The sequence below is a fragment of the Saccoglossus kowalevskii genome, chromosome 21, assembly GCF_978046115.1.
Source record: "Saccoglossus kowalevskii chromosome 21, keSacKowa6.1, whole genome shotgun sequence".
Taxonomy (NCBI): Eukaryota; Metazoa; Hemichordata; class Enteropneusta; family Harrimaniidae; genus Saccoglossus; species Saccoglossus kowalevskii.
Window position 1 is genome coordinate 7,581,913 of NC_140661.1, and position 19,202 is coordinate 7,601,114.

The following is a 19,202-nucleotide window of genomic DNA, read 5'->3' on the forward strand; positions in this document are numbered from 1 at the left end:
AAAAGGCAAAGGCTACATAACTCAAAATATGGAAAAAGTAGTTTATTTCATTATGTCAAGAGGTATTAAAAAGGTCATTTACCTGTCAACCTCATTCACCATGTTAACAGAACTGAAAAACAAACAAGAACACTCTTTTAGATTTAAAAACGAAAACAAACACCAATACAATTAAATGTTGCCAGGTTAAGGTGCTGTGCAAACAGTTGCTATGATGGGAAACAGCAAATCTCTGGGTGTCTCATTTAAAAAAAAAAAAAAGAAAGAAGTCTTGTCACAAGCTTTCATAATTCCTATATGTATTCTGTAAAATACAATAAAATAATTTCTTTTTCACTTATACAAGGCATCCCAATAAAGTTTAACCTAAATATTATAACACAAGTTGAGAGAAATTTAATATAATCTCTCACCCTCGCTAAACAACACTCATAATGTGACCAACTCCAGCACCCAACTTTTCAGAATACAACACAAAAACTGGCTGCACTCACCTGAACTTGTTCAAAAGAAGGGCATATTCCTCTTCATTCGTTAGCTTTTCTGTTGAATTTACAGAGACCTCAATTATTTCAATATTTTTCAATGCAAAATATTACAGTATATATATATATATATATTTATTTGTTTGTTTTGTTTTCATAGTGAGGAAAACATAATGTAATATTAAAGAACAAAAATTGTATTGCATATTATTAACAGCACAAGTGTAGTATAAATACAGTGTTAACAGCATGGGTGTAGTGTAAATACAGTGTTAACAGCACGAGTGTGGTGTAAATACAGTGTTAACAACAAGAGTGTAGTGTAAATACAATGTTAACAGCATGGTTGTAGTGTAAATACAGTGTTAACAGCATGGGTGTAGTGTAAATACAGTGTTAACAGCATGGGTGTAGTGTAAATACAGTGTTAACAGCATGGGTGTAGTGTAAATACAGTGTTAACAGCATGGGTGTAGTGTAAATACAGTGTTAACAGCATGGGTGTAGTGTAAATACAGTGTTAACAGCATGGGTGTAGTGTAAATACAGTGTTAACAGCATGGGTGTTAGTGTAAATACAGTGTTAACAGCATGGGTGTAGTGTAAATACAGTGTTAACAGCATGGGTGTAGTGTAAATACAGTGTTAACAGCATGGGTGTAGTGTAAATACAGTGTTAACAGCATGGGTGTAGTGTAAATACAGTGTTAACAGCATGGGTGTAGTGTAAATACAGTGTTAACAACAAGAGTGTAGTGTAAATACAATGTTAACAGCATGGGTGTAGTGTAAATACAGTGTTAACAGCATGGGTGTAGTGTAAATACAGTGTTAACAGCATGGGTGTAGTGTAAATACAGTGTTAACAGCATGGGTGTAGTGTAAATACAGTGTTAACAGCATGGGTGTAGTCTAAATACAGTGTTACAACAAGAGTGTAGTGTAAATACAGTGTTAACAGCATGGGTGTAGTGTAAATACAGTGTTAACAGCATGGGTGTAGTGTAAATACAGTGTTAACAGCATGGGTGTAGTGTAAATACAGTGTCAACAGCATGGGTGTAGTGTAAATACAGTGTTACAACAAGAGTGTAGTGTAAATACAGTGTTAACAGCACGGGTGTAGTGTAAATACAGTGTTAACAGCACGGGTGTAGTGTAAATACAGTGTTAACAGCATGGGTGTAGTGTAAATACAGTGTTAACAGCATAAGTGTGGTGTAAATACAGTGTTACAACAAGAGTGTAGTGTAAATACAGTGTTAACAGCACGAGTGTGATGTAAATAGTGTTAACAGCATGAGTGTGGTGTAAATACAGTGTTAACGGCACGAGTGTGATGTAAATAGTGTTAACAGCATGAGTGTAGTGTAAATACAGTGTTAACAGCATGAGTGTAGTGTAAATACAGTGTTAACAGCATGAGTGTAGTGTAAATACAGTACTTTACTGTCATACTCAACATATTCACCACCCACTTTCTCACCCGAAAATTTTCTGCAATTTTTCCTATATTTTATTCAATATTTATAAAAATGATTTTGAAGACAAAATCTGAATTAATTTTCAGTTTTTACTTAAAAAAATATGCCTTTTTGACCCAATCTCCTGAAAGGAAATAAATAAACAGGACTTTTTAGTTAATTTGTGATGAAAATAGGGAACTGGTGGTGAAAAGGTTATAGCCTCGTTACAGAAGTTGTTTCACATGGAGCATTTTATAAACAACCAGCCATTACCTTTCAGTAGAGTTGAGTTATACAGTGATTCTTCTGAAACCCATCGTTTAATGCAGTCTGCATCAATGCCTATGTGTATAGATATACAAATGTCATTAATTTGATTTGCTTTGCTTTAGTGCTGTTTGTATTTTATAGTAATGATAAAACACACTAGTGAATAAGACATTGGTTACCATTTTGGCTAAAAAGTTATACATATCAGGTGTGCTTTTTGACAATGGCTTGGTATGCAAATATTGGCTCTCCTGAAAATAGCAATGCCAGCGATTAGGAAAGCTGTGCTATTAATATCTTTTCAAAATAGTATAGATTAGGAGTGTGGAGAGCATTGAGAATGATTTTATTTATATAGCAAATGTTGACTAACCATCAAGCTTATGTAACATATTATTAATGTTTTCTTCAACATTTTTTATAGTAGCATATGCATTGTTCAGTTTTTTCACCAACAACTTTCCTGGAAAAAATTAAAACAGGTTTTTAACAAAAAGAAAAAGGGAAAGACAGAAGATTTTGTACAGATTTTACAGAAGTGCAAAACCCTGTGGTATGCCAAGATGAGCAATGACTTACTGCTTAATTAGATCTGATAAGAAAGTTAAAAAATTTACCAATTTTAGATTTTACTTTCATACCATGATATGAAAGTGCTTCTGTCAGAAGATCAACTCGGTTTTCAGGAGACATTTCTTTTGTGATAGATGAAAACTGTCCTAGGTAGGACCACAATCTTTCAATCCCCTCACCGTCAGTGAGACCAAGACCTTCAATTCGACGTGGGCTATATTTAAGCTGTAATTGAAATATTCAGATTATTACACCTATTCATACAATATTAGAGTACAATATTGATGGCATATGTATAATCATATTCTTGTTTCACCTAAACATGGCTAAACTAATACATTACATGGCATTTACCTGGCATTTCAAGTCGTGTCCATAACAGTGAAATATTGGAACAGCAAAAGATATATTTGCTAATAAATCTTCTCGATTATTTTTCTTGAATGCAAAAAAAAATGCAAGCATATTATTATATACTTGTAAGCAAACATATATTCAAAAAGTGTTTTGACTGTCTTTTTTCATGTAATATAAATAAATTTGATTAAAACTTATCAATATATGCGGGAGAAATGTACAAACAGTCTATTGTAAATAAAAAATTAAAGCGTTGACGGGCTGAAGAAGCCTTAATATGCACCTATCGATATTATTATATACATGTTATTTTTCCCAGAAAATGCTTTGGCCATACATGCTACATGCACAATAAGCAAGTTGATTGGTAAAACACTCATGAGACACACAAAAAAAAAATTGCTGAAAATCTAAGATGGTGATCAAACCATGTGAATAATAATTTTTCCCCCCCATAATAAGGTTTAGTCGATTGATTAATCTGCCCAATTTGTACATATTTGTACATAATTTTCAAGAAAAAAAGAGAAACAAATCGCTAAAAAAGAGATTTAATGCTAATGACATAAAATGAATAAATCTGATAGAAGTACACTCAAGGTATCTACATAAATCATATCAAAGAAATTACTAAGATGATTGAAGATGATACAATTCCACTGTAAATGACACAACAAAATCCAAATTACACATTAATGTACCTTCAGATGAGATTCCAATTTGCATGCAATGTCATATAAAATGTGCATTTTCTTATCACCTACACCACCATGTAACAAAAGATTCTCTATTAGAAATACAGAGTATGACAATCTGAAAAATAAACACATAAATGATTTAATAATTTAACGTAATTCCAATTAAAACATAATACTGTACTTTGTTAGTAGTGCCAGGCATTAGTCAAACAATAGAGGTGTGGCTTATGGTCAAATGTAGTTGTATATTAATGACCCAGCATACAGTTATGCTCGCCTCTGTCACAGATGCATTTATAATGCAATAAATTTGGCAAAGTTCAGAAAAAAAATCATTTTGTGCACGAAAAAGTTGTTTGTACATAATATGTTCTAAATATTATTAGATTACCATACTCTACCACTAGTATGTGTGCTTATGTAAAAGACTGATATTAGTAAATGTTCAAGAGAACATTTTGATGATGAAGTACATGTGTGTTTGTATTGGAGATGGCTAATAGTTTATTAGTAATTTGAAAACTATGTGAATGAAAAACACCATTGAAATTGCGCCAATTGGAATAGTTACATAGTTTGATTTTTAAACTATACGATATTACCTTTTATAATGAGTATGGTCAAGTTGATTCATGATATATAGAGTCAGTTTCAGTAAAATAGCATATCTAAACTACACTTAGAAGATATATTTTTAATCTAGTCAGACAGACTCCAATGACCGAATTCACTCAAATATATCAAAGCAACTTGCATGTCTGAAAACAAAATGTAATCAAATCAATCAGAGCCAAGTATGACCACACTTTTGCATTGATGCTAGCCAACTATGTTTTAGAATACACTATCCATTGCATTATGCTGAACAGTAGATGTGCAAGTCATATTATGAACAGTAAACTAGATCTAGGTAAAAAAGTACCTAGGGATAGGGCTCACCTTTCACCGTATTTAAGACTGAAGAAGTACTTTGGATACGTATGCCTGCAAATAGAACCAAACAATGCAGTTTCATCCAATTTTTTGTTTTTTCCTTTAGAGCGTAAACTACTCCCTGCTTGGAAATTATGACATTCCTAAAAATAAATAAAATATTTACAATAAAACAATATTAAAAAAATAAAATAAAAATATGAAACATTACAACAATTTTAACAAATAGTGATCATTCCCAGGTCATCTTTGTAACATCACAAGCTAGAAAATCCAGTACATTTTTCAGCTTGCCCAGATAACAAAAACAAGTCATAACATAACACAGTCAATGTTATGAAGCTGTAGTAAACTAAAATAAATTTCTGTATGGAAGTTACACATCCTATCCAGTCCAATGATGTTAATGTCATAATAATTACATTACCATATTTGAATAATAGTAGCACATATGCTTTGAGTAAATGACAGCATTAGATATATTTGCTAATGTAAGTCATATTTTACTGACAAATTATACAACAAGCCATTGTTAAGAACACACTTCTCACTGCAATTAGCAGATATGTTATGCATGCCTAATACAACCATTGATATTCCTACAAATAAACAAGGGGGTGTATTACGATGTATACAACACAAATATGAGACAGGAGTATCAGAGATTAACAGTATGGCAAAAAAGGAAGAGTACCTACAATAGACCAAATTTGATTTGATTGTGAAACTAACAAGTCATGAATAATTGAAAGAAAGAAAAAAACATGTCAACAATAAACAAGAGGCTGCCAATCAGCCATTTTTATCAGATCACAAATGGAATCGTCACAGACATGCACTTCATCATTTTTAATGTATGACCAAATTTTACTAAAAACAAACAAAGTATATTTAAGCAATAACCCCCGCCGAAGGCGGGTATACCACGAGATATTGCACAATTCACGACATATATGCACGAGCCGCAGGCGAGTGCATATATGGAGTGAATTGTGCAATATCAAGTGGTATACCCAACTTCGGCGGGGGTTATTGCTATTATATTATACCAGTATATTGACAATTCGATAAAACTTGTAAAAAAAGAGTTTACTAATACTTTCATCTACTAAAAGATCATGATTATGGCCCTTGAACATGAATATTTATAAGAATAGTATGTAGTTGTACGCTGAATGCATACAAAAATTACATGCGCAACACAGTTCAAATTGAATACAAACTAATTTTTATTCCACATAAAAATGAAACATATCCACGTTGAATAGAGCAGCGTAAACACACAAATTAGCATAACAAAGGATGACCTTTCTGACCTTTTACTGACGCACAACGCGATTTGAAATACAGGGTCGTGTACAGTTTGGGTCATTTAAACAACGGATTTTCCACGTTTTCATTCCGGTTTTTGTACAATTTGGACTGTAATTTGCCCATTGAAAGTACAGTTGTGAAATAAACCGGTTTTGTGACTCAACATACTACTTGTAACTGTGGATATTTGACGTTCAGCGGTACTTGGTTCGACCGAAATTTGAGACGCGCCGGGACGTGGTGTATCATGTACGGCGACCGGCACAGCGACCTCAGTTCCAACATCTGACCTGGATACCTTTGGTATAACCAAAGTTTTGTGACAGTATGACTGACAAGTTTTGTCATTGTTCTGGGGTAAGTTTGATGGTGTAAAATCGGATTTTCGCATCGTTTTTGTGACACGTACATGATATGCCTTGTCTCAACTCCGGCCGAAAGACTTTGCACGCCGTCGCTCTAATACAGTGGTTGGTGAACACTCGTCACAAATCTGTAGCTTTCGAAATTATCTTCATCATCTCCTGTAATTTATTTACCCATAGTGGAGAATTACAATACCATATATCGTCGTCGAATCTTGCGTTGTCCCGTGTTTTTTGAAACAGATGGCAATTACCCGGGTGCACTGCAATTTTGTCAGCTGCCGCTACCGGACACCGGTTGTTATTGGTGGCATACATTTTTGCCTGTGACTCATAGTTTTTTGCATTTTTATGTCATTGAATTCCTCAATTATATCTTGTACTTAAAGATCATGTTTTCTTTGTTGGAAGTTCGCAATCCATCTCAAAGTAACAACATTGAGAACATAGCATTCTGGCGTTCGTGTAGGCACCTCACGGTGTTGAGGGACAGTGGTTTAGGTTTGTGTGGCGAACGACAATCACCCAACGACCGACGCTCACAACTTGGATCCCACCATTAACAAAAAGCAATATTATAGTTATATAACTTTTCAGATGTTTTTAATTCAGTATTTTTTTTAATATTCTTCCAAAATTCAACCACTATATTTCCCTAAAAATCAAATAATACCGGTTTTATGTATTTCCGTATTAAACCTGTAGTCAATTCATGTTCCAGGGCCACTTGGTTTAGCCGTGCATTATCAGCCAATATACCATGGATTGCATATGCAAATTTTGTGTTTGGACCAATCAAATCAATGGATTAACACCATCAATATACTGGTATAATATAATAAAGATACCACATTTTCAAATGAGAGATCTGATGACCGAAATAGCTCTGCTGGCCTACAAGAACATTGTGGTAGAAATGTTAGACAATGTACACCCAAGACAAAACATGGTTAACCAACAAAAAAGTAGTTCTGGCTGTTGAGAATATGTCAAGTTCACCAAACAAAATGTTCACCAAAATAATGTACACCTTAAATATCAATTCAAAAATTGAATGAATATGACAGAGCATGTTTATGATAATACATTTAAAAAAAAAATGACTCAGCAATCTTGGATCAACACTAAACCAATGCATATGCATATGTTCCACATAATGCATTAGACACATGCAAAAAATGAATGGATTCAGTTTGGAAGGTTCTGAAATAGGACTCTGGACAGACACTAAATATTGTTCCAACGGGGACTAATAAATGAATTATTTTATGTGTCCTTTTATAGAAAAAAATGATAACAATGAAAACTTGTGCAAGTCAGCTATCTTGATCCATAATGTTATATATTATGGCCAGAACCATTGGAATGTAGACATGTGATCTTTCTCCAGAAAAGAACAGAACTCAAGTCATTTTTAAGTTGAATTGTGACAGATGGTATCATGGTTTGGGTTAGGGTAGCCAACAAGTAGACCATCAACCTTATATACTGAGCTGAGCCACATAATAGTTTTAAGAGTCACACAATGATAAAATAAAAAAATTTGGTACTTACATCTGTGGTGATATCTACACCTCTTAGGTTATACGACTCAACAAAAATGTCAACTTTATCTTGTGGCAAAAAGAAATAACCTTCATGTTTTGCTTTTCCATAAACACAGCCTGATGAGCGCTTTCTTACTAGCTGGAAATCAGCATCAATCGAATATACCAGGTTACCAGATTCTTTCTGAAATATTAATGGAATTAAGCCATTATAAATTACAAAGTTCATTTCACATTTTTACTGGGAAAGTAAATTTAGTGATTCCCCTGCCATCAACGAACTATAGTAGCAAAACTATTCCACTCTGCACATTATCCCAGAGCGTATGTGTATCACTTTAAGCTCCAGTCAATGTACCGGTAGGTCAAAGAATTGGATGGATGGATTCAGCAATGTCACTCATCTTCACATTAGATCCATCTGTTGTATCATCTAAAAACTTTTGAAAAGAATTATTTACATTCATGTTACCATGTCAAAAAATAATGAGTATTTGTAGCTTGCTTACAAACTTAATTATGTATTCATGTGTCAACGGTGATTTGATTTCAAATTATCTATGAGGCATGTGAAGGCAGTGAAAACAAGAAGAATTATGCAGTTTTTGCAAGTGAAAATGAACCCACCACAAACTGTCTATTTATGTTAAACGTTTTGCCTGAAAAGGTATTGACATAATTAACATGTTAATTGTTACAAAACCAGGGTAGAGTAGCCATGTTTGGTAACTGTGAGTGGAATATATACAAATTTCTGAGGGAAGAAATGTTTCAACAACAATTTTAAAGTTGGGATTCAATATTCACCAATATTTTGATGCATTCTGATTACCCAACGATTTAGTTAGGTGAAGAAAGAAAGAAATATCACTGGACATGCAGAAAATTTAAATAAGCAAAACTTACTGAAGGACAAGCAGGGCAGATGGTACCATTATCAAATTCTGAACAAACATTTTTCAGATTTTGTATGGTAAATATATTAAATCTGTATTCAGCTACAGCTTCTTGGATGAGAATCTTGTATACATCTTTTAACTGGGAAATAAATATAGAAGGAGCACAATACTATTAGAGACCTTTTGCACCCCTCGCCGAGTCATAACTCAGTAAGGAATGTTTTTGAGGGTGGCCTGACTCGAGGTGTCAATAGGGTGTCAAGTCACGACTTTGCATACTTCCTGGTCGCTCCTTTTGACATAGCTCTATAAAACTTGTTGGAATGATGGAACTCTGACCTCTAGTTCTTAACAGAAGAGTGTGTCTAAGCCAAGTCAAAGGCTGCAAGTGAACTCTGAGTCAGTGAGGCCACTTTTAATGGGTGGGTAAAGAATGAAAAAAAGCTGAGAAAATTATCCAACAATGATGAAGTTGATAAAGTTATTTACGTATGGTTTCTCCAAGAACAGTCAGAGGAAACTCTGTGGTCCCATCATCCAATGCAAAGCACACATTATCGCCAAGCAGCTCAGAGGTGAACTTTGAATTTGAGACTAGTTCAGGGTAGTTCTGGCATTGGCAAAAAAGACATTCAAGACAAAGCTTGATCTGCGGACATGCATGCAGGGATGTTTTTCAAAAACGAAAACATACTATAAATAAATGTGTCAGTGTGTATATTGTGCTTTTATCCATTTGTAATGCATATGGACCCTTCCACAAAGTAAGCAGTTTTTGCTTGGACTCAGGGTCACTATAATAATATTATGATTGTTTCTTGAACATTTTCATTTTATAAACTGTAACCAGATTTCAGCCAGGCACAGGAATGGGCATATTTGGTCCGAGGTTTTGTATAACACTTGCACTCTTGCACAGTGAACATGGTCAAGAAGTCGCAGACCAGATTAAATTGTTGACCTTTTTTTTTTAACTCAAACAATTCTAGAATCATACTGGTTAGTACTTACAAATATACGTTTTTGAGAAAGTGAATGAAAACCTTAATCAAAACACAAGTAGAATAAATATTTAAATTATACCTCATAAAAACTTTCATGGATGTCTTTGCACTTATTTTTTAGCATTTCTGTAAATGCTTTGACTGACACTTGACACTCCAGTTGCAGTAGCCTTAGTAGCTCCATGAGTTCAAGATCAAAAGCAACCTGTGGTTTTGTTGGTGACCCAGGCCAAAATCCATATTTTCGCAGCTGGACCAGTTGCAGTAGCCTTAGTAGCTCCATGAGTTCAAGATCAAAAGCAACCTGTGGTTTTGTTGGTGACCCAGGCCAAAATCCATATTTTCGCAGCTGGACAGGTTCTTTTGAGCAGTGACAAAATTGCATCTTAACATCATGATGCCTTCCTAGAAAAAACAGTGTAGAGAATGGTTTAACCTATACAATAATTATAATAACCATGACAATCAGGCAATTAAACTAGAAAAGAAATAACTGTTCCTCAAACAAAGGAATTAATGGAGGAGTAGTCAGTTGGCTTTAACATTGGATGACCAATACAGTGAACCAATCAAATAAAAATATGCATTTTAAAACAACAAATACAAACCTATTTTATCAATAACCAATAAATTTCTTTGGTAGGTAGTGGAGCATTCACAGTCTTCGTCAACCAGGATGAAGTCGGTTGGCACGATATAGGGACTGAAATACCCATCCTAGTGAAAAAATTAAATTTCCTTATGTATGCAAACAAGAAGATACATTGTACATTAAATCACTTACAAGTGAAAAAAGATAACCGAAGCAATGCATTAATTTTTGCATTTCAAGATGGTGCCATCTATTGGAATCCAATTTTTTCAAGCAAACCTGGGCAAAATGTCAAATATATTGCCATCTTAAAGGCCTAATGATATCTTAATGGCATGACAAACAAACATTATGACGATTACTCAATCCCTAGTTTTCACATTACATTTCACAAGACATTAGCCTGGTCTAGAGTCACTTTGCCCATGCAATTGTTTCTAAAACAATATTTCGGTAAGATATTGTTATTTTGATATGGATATTTTTAGACAATAAAAAATGTTGAAAAAACTATTGCCACTTTAACATACATCAATCAAAATCACATTAAACTGATTTTGTTGTAAAAACTGACGAACAATTTGTTTTCAAAGCATTGAAAAATCACTGAGGGGCTAAGGAAGCACACTGACACTATTTGTATTATTGTAATTGTTATAACTTCACAGTATAGTGACCTAGTCAAATTTATCTGGGATAAACAGATTTTAGCACTTCACTTGTGTATTATAAATTGTGCATGTAAACTAACGTACCTTCCACTGCTCACATACATGGAGCTGTACCATTGAATGTATAGTTTGACAACAACTCTCACAATAATAGGCATTAATACCACAATCCTGACAGCGTATAATTGTATTAATACAGTCCTCCCTGCACATTCTGCAAACAAAGGTTGATGGACAATGTGTCTCAATGGCAGTAGTCCTTAAGTCTTCTCTAATATTTTGCCAAGCATTGACTAGATTCTGTTTAGATGTCTGATATCGCTTTTTCTTTGTACACTGAAGAGCTGTTAAAAAAAGTTTTGAGTAGGACAAAACACAAAGATGTCAATGATCAACTATTAAATGTATGTACAGTAGCCAATTGAACATGTTATAATATAATATAATAAATTGTACACTGATTCAAGGTTTGAAGGCTTGAACTTTTTGTACATAACTTCACATGAAAAATTCTAGAAAATTTAGAAGGTACATGTAGTAATGAAATTAGTATGGTTTGTGGTATGGTAGTCTTACAGTGGACACTACTAGCAAGGAACACTAACAGATTGATAATTACCGGGAAACATTTTATTCTCAACAACTGTGTGTTTCCAGCCTACAATGTACAGAGATACAATATATTTATGCAAAAAAAATACATTCAAAATTTAATATTCGTGTTAAATATCAATAGTAGAAAGTCAAGCCTCTAGTAGTTTGTACTTACATGGATGATCATGAACATCACTACTTGCTTCTGGATAGTTGAATTCTTTTTTTCGTTTACCAGAAAAGCTGTTTCCAATAGGAAATGTTTTTCTTTGAGTAGAAATTGATGAATAGGTAATGGTCGTTACCTTTCTCAGGCTAGTCCTTTTTTTATGATAAACTGACTTTCTCCTAATCATCTAGAAAAGTGAAGAGATACAATTTTCTAATTAAAATTACAACAAGCAGACTGATTGTTGCAATACCATGGCTCACTCTCTTAGAAGCAAAGCACATCAATAAAACAGAATCTATTTTTGTAATTGATGAACTGTCCCGGGTGACGTAACAAAACAACTCTGAGTCCCACCCCAATGGGCAAAAAAAGTTTTTCCTGTCTGTCAGAAATTAAATTTTATATTTTCTTTGCATATTTTATTTATCATATTCATGTTCTGTAGAATTTTCTAGGGATTTTGAGTGTGTATTTTTAGCATATTACATTGCATGTCACAACATTTCTGGAACAATATTTCAAATGTCAAAAAACTGACGCCAGGATTAGAATATTTACGGTACCCTGCATCATTGAATATTAGCATACATGACAGTAGACATGAGCAACAGCTTGCATTGTAAAAAATTATTTTACACAAGCACATAAACAATATGCACAATTGTTTAACATAAGAAAATAAATAATAGGCAATCATTTTGTTAATTATTTGGAATTACGGGTATGTCACACAATGCATTTTCTATGCTTCAACAAAAAAATATTTAAACAAATAATATTTAGACTTGTGTTAAAATAATACATGGAACATCTGCAAAGAGGTGAATTAATATGTACTCTATGTGGGTACAACTAATCAAGTGATTTCTCTCAATCTATTATTGTACTAATAACTGAAAACTTCCATTGACCATGTCCAAAATACCAAACTATGTATACATGCTCATCAAACTGCATTTATAAATCTGAGTAAACCTTGATGTACCTTTAATAACAACTTCACTTTTTTCTTAATTCAATTATTTGTATATTATACCAGGACCTGGGTTTGTTTCAGTATCACCACTATAATTCCCATCAAATTGCAGCCCTGACACCCCTCTACAGTTTCCACTGAAATTCGTAATGGTAATATTCAACTTTTTGACCAGGTATTTCAGTAATGGCTTTTTATAATGGATGTAATTTTTACAGTTTCTGACCAATTATTACAAGATTTCAGCGTTAATTTTTCATAAAAAAAAAAAAAAAAACAGACTGTGGTCCATTTCTGTCACTGATTCAGATCAAGGTCGCGACTCACTGAAAAGCCTAGCATTACCATCTTTGGATTTTCAGATCTGGAGAAAAAATTATGTGCATATTCAACAGAGACTTGTTCATCAACCTGCAAAGTTTCATCGATATCTGCCGCAGAATTTCTGAGAAAATGTTAGAGATGTAAAGGAAACCGGAAATAAGAAACTATACATGTACTTCCATTTTTAAGCTGCGCATGAAACGGTGACTAAAAATCAGTGTTTGAACAACATTGTCAAAGGCTCCCCACACAAAATAAATATTTGAACACAAATGACAAAATGACACTTCTGTAGTATTATGATATTCATAAATAGTGAAATATGGTAGGTTGGTTTTGCTTTCTTGCCAGAGGTGTTGACAGATCGCTGACATGTTAGACCATTCACAAAAACCCAAATCTTTTTTCTTGACATAAATTATTGCTCAGACTGAATTTACTAGTCTGAAATTACGGCAGTAGGCCATCTTATTTGCCGTTTTTTCAAGCAAAGAATCAATGCACTCTATGCACCCAATAATCACAGGGCTCAAACGGAGCAGTGACATCAGATGCAACTGCCTCTGGTGATGCCAATCAGATCGATTGTCCGAAGATTCGATGCCAACAAGTTCACGATAATATTGTGAATAGCGTATCTATCAACCAACAGACGTATGAGTGATTCTAAATGAAACTTACCTTATCACGTGCACGATATTATTTACGTTGAATAATACAAGCTACATGTAAAAACTGCAGTGCTGGCCGCGTATTCATTCTCATAAAAAAATGTAATACTAGTAATAAAATCATGGCGTGTTTGATCAGTCCTTCCCAGAACTCTTAGATTTCCCCGGAAGTAGAAAGACTGCAGACGTTTCGTGGCTGCAAACATATCAGTTGCTGATACTCCATCGAAGGAATTTTATTTTTGTGTCGTTTGGTACACCCAGAAGCACAATATCATGCGCACAAGTTTAAGTTTATGTTACACCCCAGGTACGGTGTGCATGCAAACGCCGTGTCTTCGACTTCCGGGATGCACTCATTGCTTCGCTGGCTACCGGCGTCCTTTGCGAATGGCTTGGTGCGCCATGACACTTGAGGCTCCCGCCTTCCTCTCTTATTCATGGCGCTTGGGGGCCTCTAGGAACAATTACAATGAAACGAATAACAAATGAAGTCCGGGGCATAAGGCTAAATCGCAGGATACCTATAATGATTAATCTCAACTGCCAGGAGAGGATTAAACCACTGTGGTTAAACCATAGACTAGTAAACGCTTCTGGACATATTTATAGATTTTATTTCTAGGGAATGTTCAGCAGAATTAAAGTTTTGTTCCTTCTTAATCAACCAGTGAATGAATTAATGTAAAGGAGAGCATATAGGATACTACCTCGAAAATATGAAAGGGTCGTTTAGCTCACACACGTGGTTGTTATGCCATATTTATGTACAGTTCAAAGTCGGCCGGTGAAAAACTTCTTGGTGTAGATAGCTATTTCTGAAATGCGGATAAACGATTTTTGTTGATTTTGTCAAAAGTAAATATAAATTTTATTATTAGGCTTGACGAATGCTGTTTTGTCAATTGTTACCACCAGAAATACAATCCCATACGGTACCAGAAATAACATTTTATTTTACTTTGAAGAACACTTCTAAGCATCAACGAAAGCGATCTATATAATTGTTCGTCGTCGTCAGTCGTCCGTACTTGGCGTCGTGTTTAAGTTAATAACTTTTAAAAAACGTTATTTTAACTATCAAAAACTATTGTATAATTTTATAGAATATCTTGAAATTGTTTCTGGGGTAAAAACAATATACAAGGAGTCAGTCCTTAAAAATGTGATATTTCCTGTATATGGGGTTGTACATTGGATGGGGTCAATCTTTCAAAAAGTGGGATATTTCCCGTATACGTGGCGTACATTGGATGGGGTCAGTCCTTTGAAAAGTGTGACATTTCCCATATACGTGGCGTACATTGGACGGGGTCAGTCCTTTGAAAAGTGTGATATTTCCCGTATACGAGGCGTACATTGGATGGGGTCAGTCCGTCGAAAAGTGAGATATTTCCCGCACACTCGGCGTACATTGGATGGGGTCAGTCCTTTGAGAAGTGTGACATTTCCCGTATACGTGGCGTACATTCGGTGGGGTCAGTCCTTTGAAAAGTGTGATATTTCCCGTATACGTGGCGTACATTGGATGGGGCCAGTCCTTTGAAAAGTGTGATATTTCCCGTATACATTGGATGGGGTCAGTCCTTTGAAAAGTGTGACATTTCCCGTATACGTGGCGTACATTCGGTGGGGTCAGTCCTTTGAAAAGTGTGATATTTCCCGTATTCTACGTGGCGTACATTCGGTGGGGTCAGTCCTTTGAAAAGTGTGATATTTCCCGTATACGAGGCGTACATTGGATGGGGTCAGTCCTTTGAAAAGTGTGACATTTCCCATATACGTGGCGTACATTGGACGGGGTCAGTCCTTTGAAAAGTGTGATATTTCCCGTATACGAGGCGTACATTGGATGGGGTCAGTCCTTTGAAAAGTGTGACATTTCCCGTATACGTGGCGTACATTCGGTGGGGTCAGTCCTTTGAAAAGTGTGATATTTCCCGTATACGTGGCGTACATTCGGTGGGGTCAGTCCTTTCAAAAGTGTGATATTTCCCGTATACGTGGCGTACATTGGATGGGGTCAGTCCTTTGAAAAGTGTGACATTTCCCGTATACATTGGATGGGGTCAGTCCTTTGAAAAGTGTGACATTTCCCGTATACGTGGCGTACATTCGGTGGGGTCAGTCCTTTGAAAAGTGTGATATTTCCCGTATTCTACGTGGCGTACATTCGGTGGGGTCAGTCCTTTGAAAAGTGTGATATTTCCCGTATACGAGGCGTACATTGGATGGGGTCAGTCCTTTGAAAAGTGTGACATTTCCCATATACGTGGCGTACATTGGACGGGGTCAGTCCTTTGAAAAGTGTGATATTTCCCGTATACGAGGCGTACATTGGATGGGGTCAGTCCTTTGAAAAGTGTGACATTTCCCGTATACGTGGCGTACATTCGGTGGGGTCAGTCCTTTGAAAAGTGTGATATTTCCCGTATACGTGGCGTACATTCGGTGGGGTCAGTCCTTTCAAAAGTGTGATATTTCCCGTATACGTGGCGTACATTGGATGGGGTCAGTCCTTTGAAAAGTGTGACATTTCCCGTATACGAGGCGTACATTGGATGGGGTCAGTCCGTCGAAAAGTGAGATATTTTCCCGTATATCGGGGTTTACATTGGATGGGGTCAGTCCTTTGAGAAGTGTGATATTTCCCGTATAACATGGCGTACACATTCGATGGGGTCAGTCCTTCGAAAAGTGTGATATTTCCCGTATATATCACAGTGTATACGGACGGGGTCACACTGTTGAATGGCGTGAACTCGTAGACACAAGTGCGCTTGAAGAGCGTGATTCGGACAGGATCGGGTGCAGTGGCAAGTGATTTGTAATATATTAGTTAAGTATGTTGGTTACAGAGAGCGAATTATATCGCCTTACAGTTTGTACTGTGGTTAAGTTTTTACACACAAGCTTATCAATATTATTCATTTGTATCAAAATGCGTTAAAATACGTGTATTTCATCTTGTAAAAATATGCACTTGAAGAAAGAGTGGTGCTGAAATGTACCATATTTATCGAGTCGCCGTATACAGTGTGTTGATTCATTCATAACTGTAATTGTAACAACATCTGTCTCATCACAATCATATTGTCTTTTTGTGTTCCATGAGCTTTCAGTTACTTATTGTTAGTTGATTCAAACGAACTGGATCAAAAATTAAATGGAAACGTATCCTATATTCTGCCCTCTATAGTGCTGTAGTGCAGCATTGATACTCTACTCTGAGCTATTGTGTGTACATAGAATACATTCCAAATTCAGTATCCATATTTTCATATTTATTCACTTGGTATTTGGAGAAAAAATCACGTCATTATGTCAATGTTAACCAATTATTTTCATAACAGATGTTAAACTAACGATTATACGACTATTAATTGGACGTTAGTTACATTGAATATTATTATGTTTTTACTGATTCAATATAATCCTTTACCGGGCACTCATATATAAACAAAGATAGCGACTTTGACTGTTGGGCAGATCAACAAGTACAAAGTGAGACGATTCCAAGCTTTAATTAGGTAATTCTTACGTGACTGGAAGGTATCGTAGGAGTCACCGGCGGTAATCAGTGCAAGTAGCGCCCACTATACTGATTTCCATTATAAGAGCACATTGGATTGTGGGAAAATCGATGCTTATCAACACAAATGTCGCACACTACCGCGCTTTAAAAATCGAATATAAACTACCACTGAGGGCATCTGCAGATACTAGACTCCCATACCTCGTAAAAACGACCAACAAGGACCAGCAACATAAAATGTTCAGAAAAGTTTAGTCCATTGAAATTAAATAAAAAATGTTTTTGAATATTTTTGGGCTATTGTTATTTGTATTAGTTAGTAAATGAATGAAGAGAAAAAAAGGAACACAATAGTCCACTGTAGAGAGCTAATTTTGTTGAAAATCCACAAGGTAGCAGCAACTGTTTGAATTTTGAATCTACGCTATTCATCAATGCTGTCCACTTTAGTTACGCATGATAAAATGAAGTTCCAGATATCTACACGGATTGCATTTGTTAATTTACATATCATGTGTTATTCATACTCTTCGTTTGAATAATTGATTATGTAGTGATGTCATGTGGACTTCCGAATGTATTTCTAATCGTAAAATATTCATATAGAGTGAGTACATACTCCGGTATAATAAGTGACAGTAACAGTTCACCTGGAACAGCATTGGCCCCTGCTCACTTCCATTTATTTATTAGACAGCGAGGAACTGATTTTAACATGCTCTGTTAATTATTAAATCAATTGATCAATTAGTTATTAGGTAAAAACTTTTTTTCTAATTTCATTATTCTGGGTTAATTGTTATCCCAATCAAATGTTTGAAATTTCGAAACTTATTAACGGCCCTAATTACACATGTAGGGTGTAATATAGGTAAGTGTCAGTTTGGAGACAATCACGTGATATGCACGTGATACTGATGCATTGTGTGAAGTAAGAAAAATACAAATAACAGACATAATCATTGTTCGTAAGAGAGTGAAACTCCTCATTCAATAACTGAATACAACGTGTTGTACTTATCACCACCAATATTGTTATAACCTTCATTATTAGGCCAACAGATTGGATTCTGGTTCAAAGTTTCTTAAATATATGAATCATGCGTGAACAAATAAGATATCGTCCAAGCAATCAGGGCTTTGGCTGGTGTGAGTACATACCATCTACAGATCTATATATGTTTGCCTTGCGCTGTATCTGGCTTTCTTAGTAGTTTAACTAAACTTTCCAGAGGCTCACTAAAAATAGCAACTAATTTGCATTGTGTTTGATGTTATGAAAACCAAATAAATATTTTATAATAATAACCAAAATATTACTGATATTTTTTATTATTGTTATTATTTTTTAGTATCAGACATGTAAAAAGTGTCATTAGTTGTTTCCAACTACATCATAAACAGTATATCCCATACCCCTAATATTCTTGAAGTGCAAAGCGATCTATAAGTCGACTTAGCGCTTTGTCAAGAACTGATTTATTTTACTGGCTATTAATAGTCAAAATGTTTACAGTAGAGCTGTACTGACGTCGCCGTCCGTGTATATTTCGAACATATATGAGTTTTGACATAGTTTAACAATATCATATTGTATGTAACGATTGTGTACACAGCTGAATTGTTCAATGACATTATTCATTTTTTTTAATATCTTTAAATGCCAACATTAGTCGCATTTCAATGACAACAACCGAACAACGTATTTATATTCCGTGAAATGTGAGACGAACTAGTGTCTATACACGGTACAGTG

General features: G+C 35.0%; 2 protein-coding genes and 2 long non-coding RNA genes across 4 annotated transcripts in view; 1 reads left to right on the top strand and 3 right to left on the bottom strand.

Annotated features, from left to right (window-relative positions):
* Positions 1-19,202, top strand: part of LOC102804383 (acid-sensing ion channel 1-like) — a 78,843-nt gene that overhangs the window by 50,491 nt on the left and 9,150 nt on the right. The window lies entirely within an intron of this gene.
* LOC102801745 (uncharacterized) lies at positions 79-10,313 on the bottom strand. Its single transcript, XM_085495365.1, has 11 exons — positions 9,991-10,313; positions 8,915-9,046; positions 8,016-8,192; positions 4,789-4,925; positions 3,853-3,964; positions 3,149-3,232; positions 2,839-3,019; positions 2,595-2,684; positions 2,225-2,293; positions 495-543; positions 79-112 (listed from the first exon to the last, which is right to left on the bottom strand). The coding sequence occupies exons 1-11, from the start codon at positions 10,294-10,296 to the stop codon at positions 79-81; spliced, it is 1,371 nt and encodes a 456-aa protein (XP_085351491.1). The 5' UTR covers positions 10,297-10,313.
* Positions 10,543-11,351, bottom strand: LOC146729608 (uncharacterized). Its single transcript, XR_014928092.1, has 2 exons — positions 11,259-11,351; positions 10,543-10,628 (listed from the first exon to the last, which is right to left on the bottom strand). It is a non-coding gene; the product is annotated as an uncharacterized LOC146729608 (long non-coding RNA).
* LOC146729609 (uncharacterized) lies at positions 11,449-15,438 on the bottom strand. The gene is made up of 3 exons (XR_014928091.1): positions 13,922-15,438; positions 11,944-12,124; positions 11,449-11,518 (listed from the first exon to the last, which is right to left on the bottom strand). It is a non-coding gene; the product is annotated as an uncharacterized LOC146729609 (long non-coding RNA).

Coding starts and splice junctions, on each gene's coding strand:
- LOC102801745 (XM_085495365.1), bottom strand. CDS start 10,296: ATGCAATTTTGTCACTGCTCAAAAGAACCTGTCCAGCTGCGAAAATAT. Junction 4,926..8,015: donor GTGTAGATATCACCACAGAT/GTAAGTACCAAA, acceptor ATTTATTTTTAG/GAATGTCATAATTTCCAAGC. Junction 2,685..2,838: donor GAAAGTAAAATCTAAAATTG/GTAAATTTTTTA, acceptor AATTTTTTCCAG/GAAAGTTGTTGGTGAAAAAA.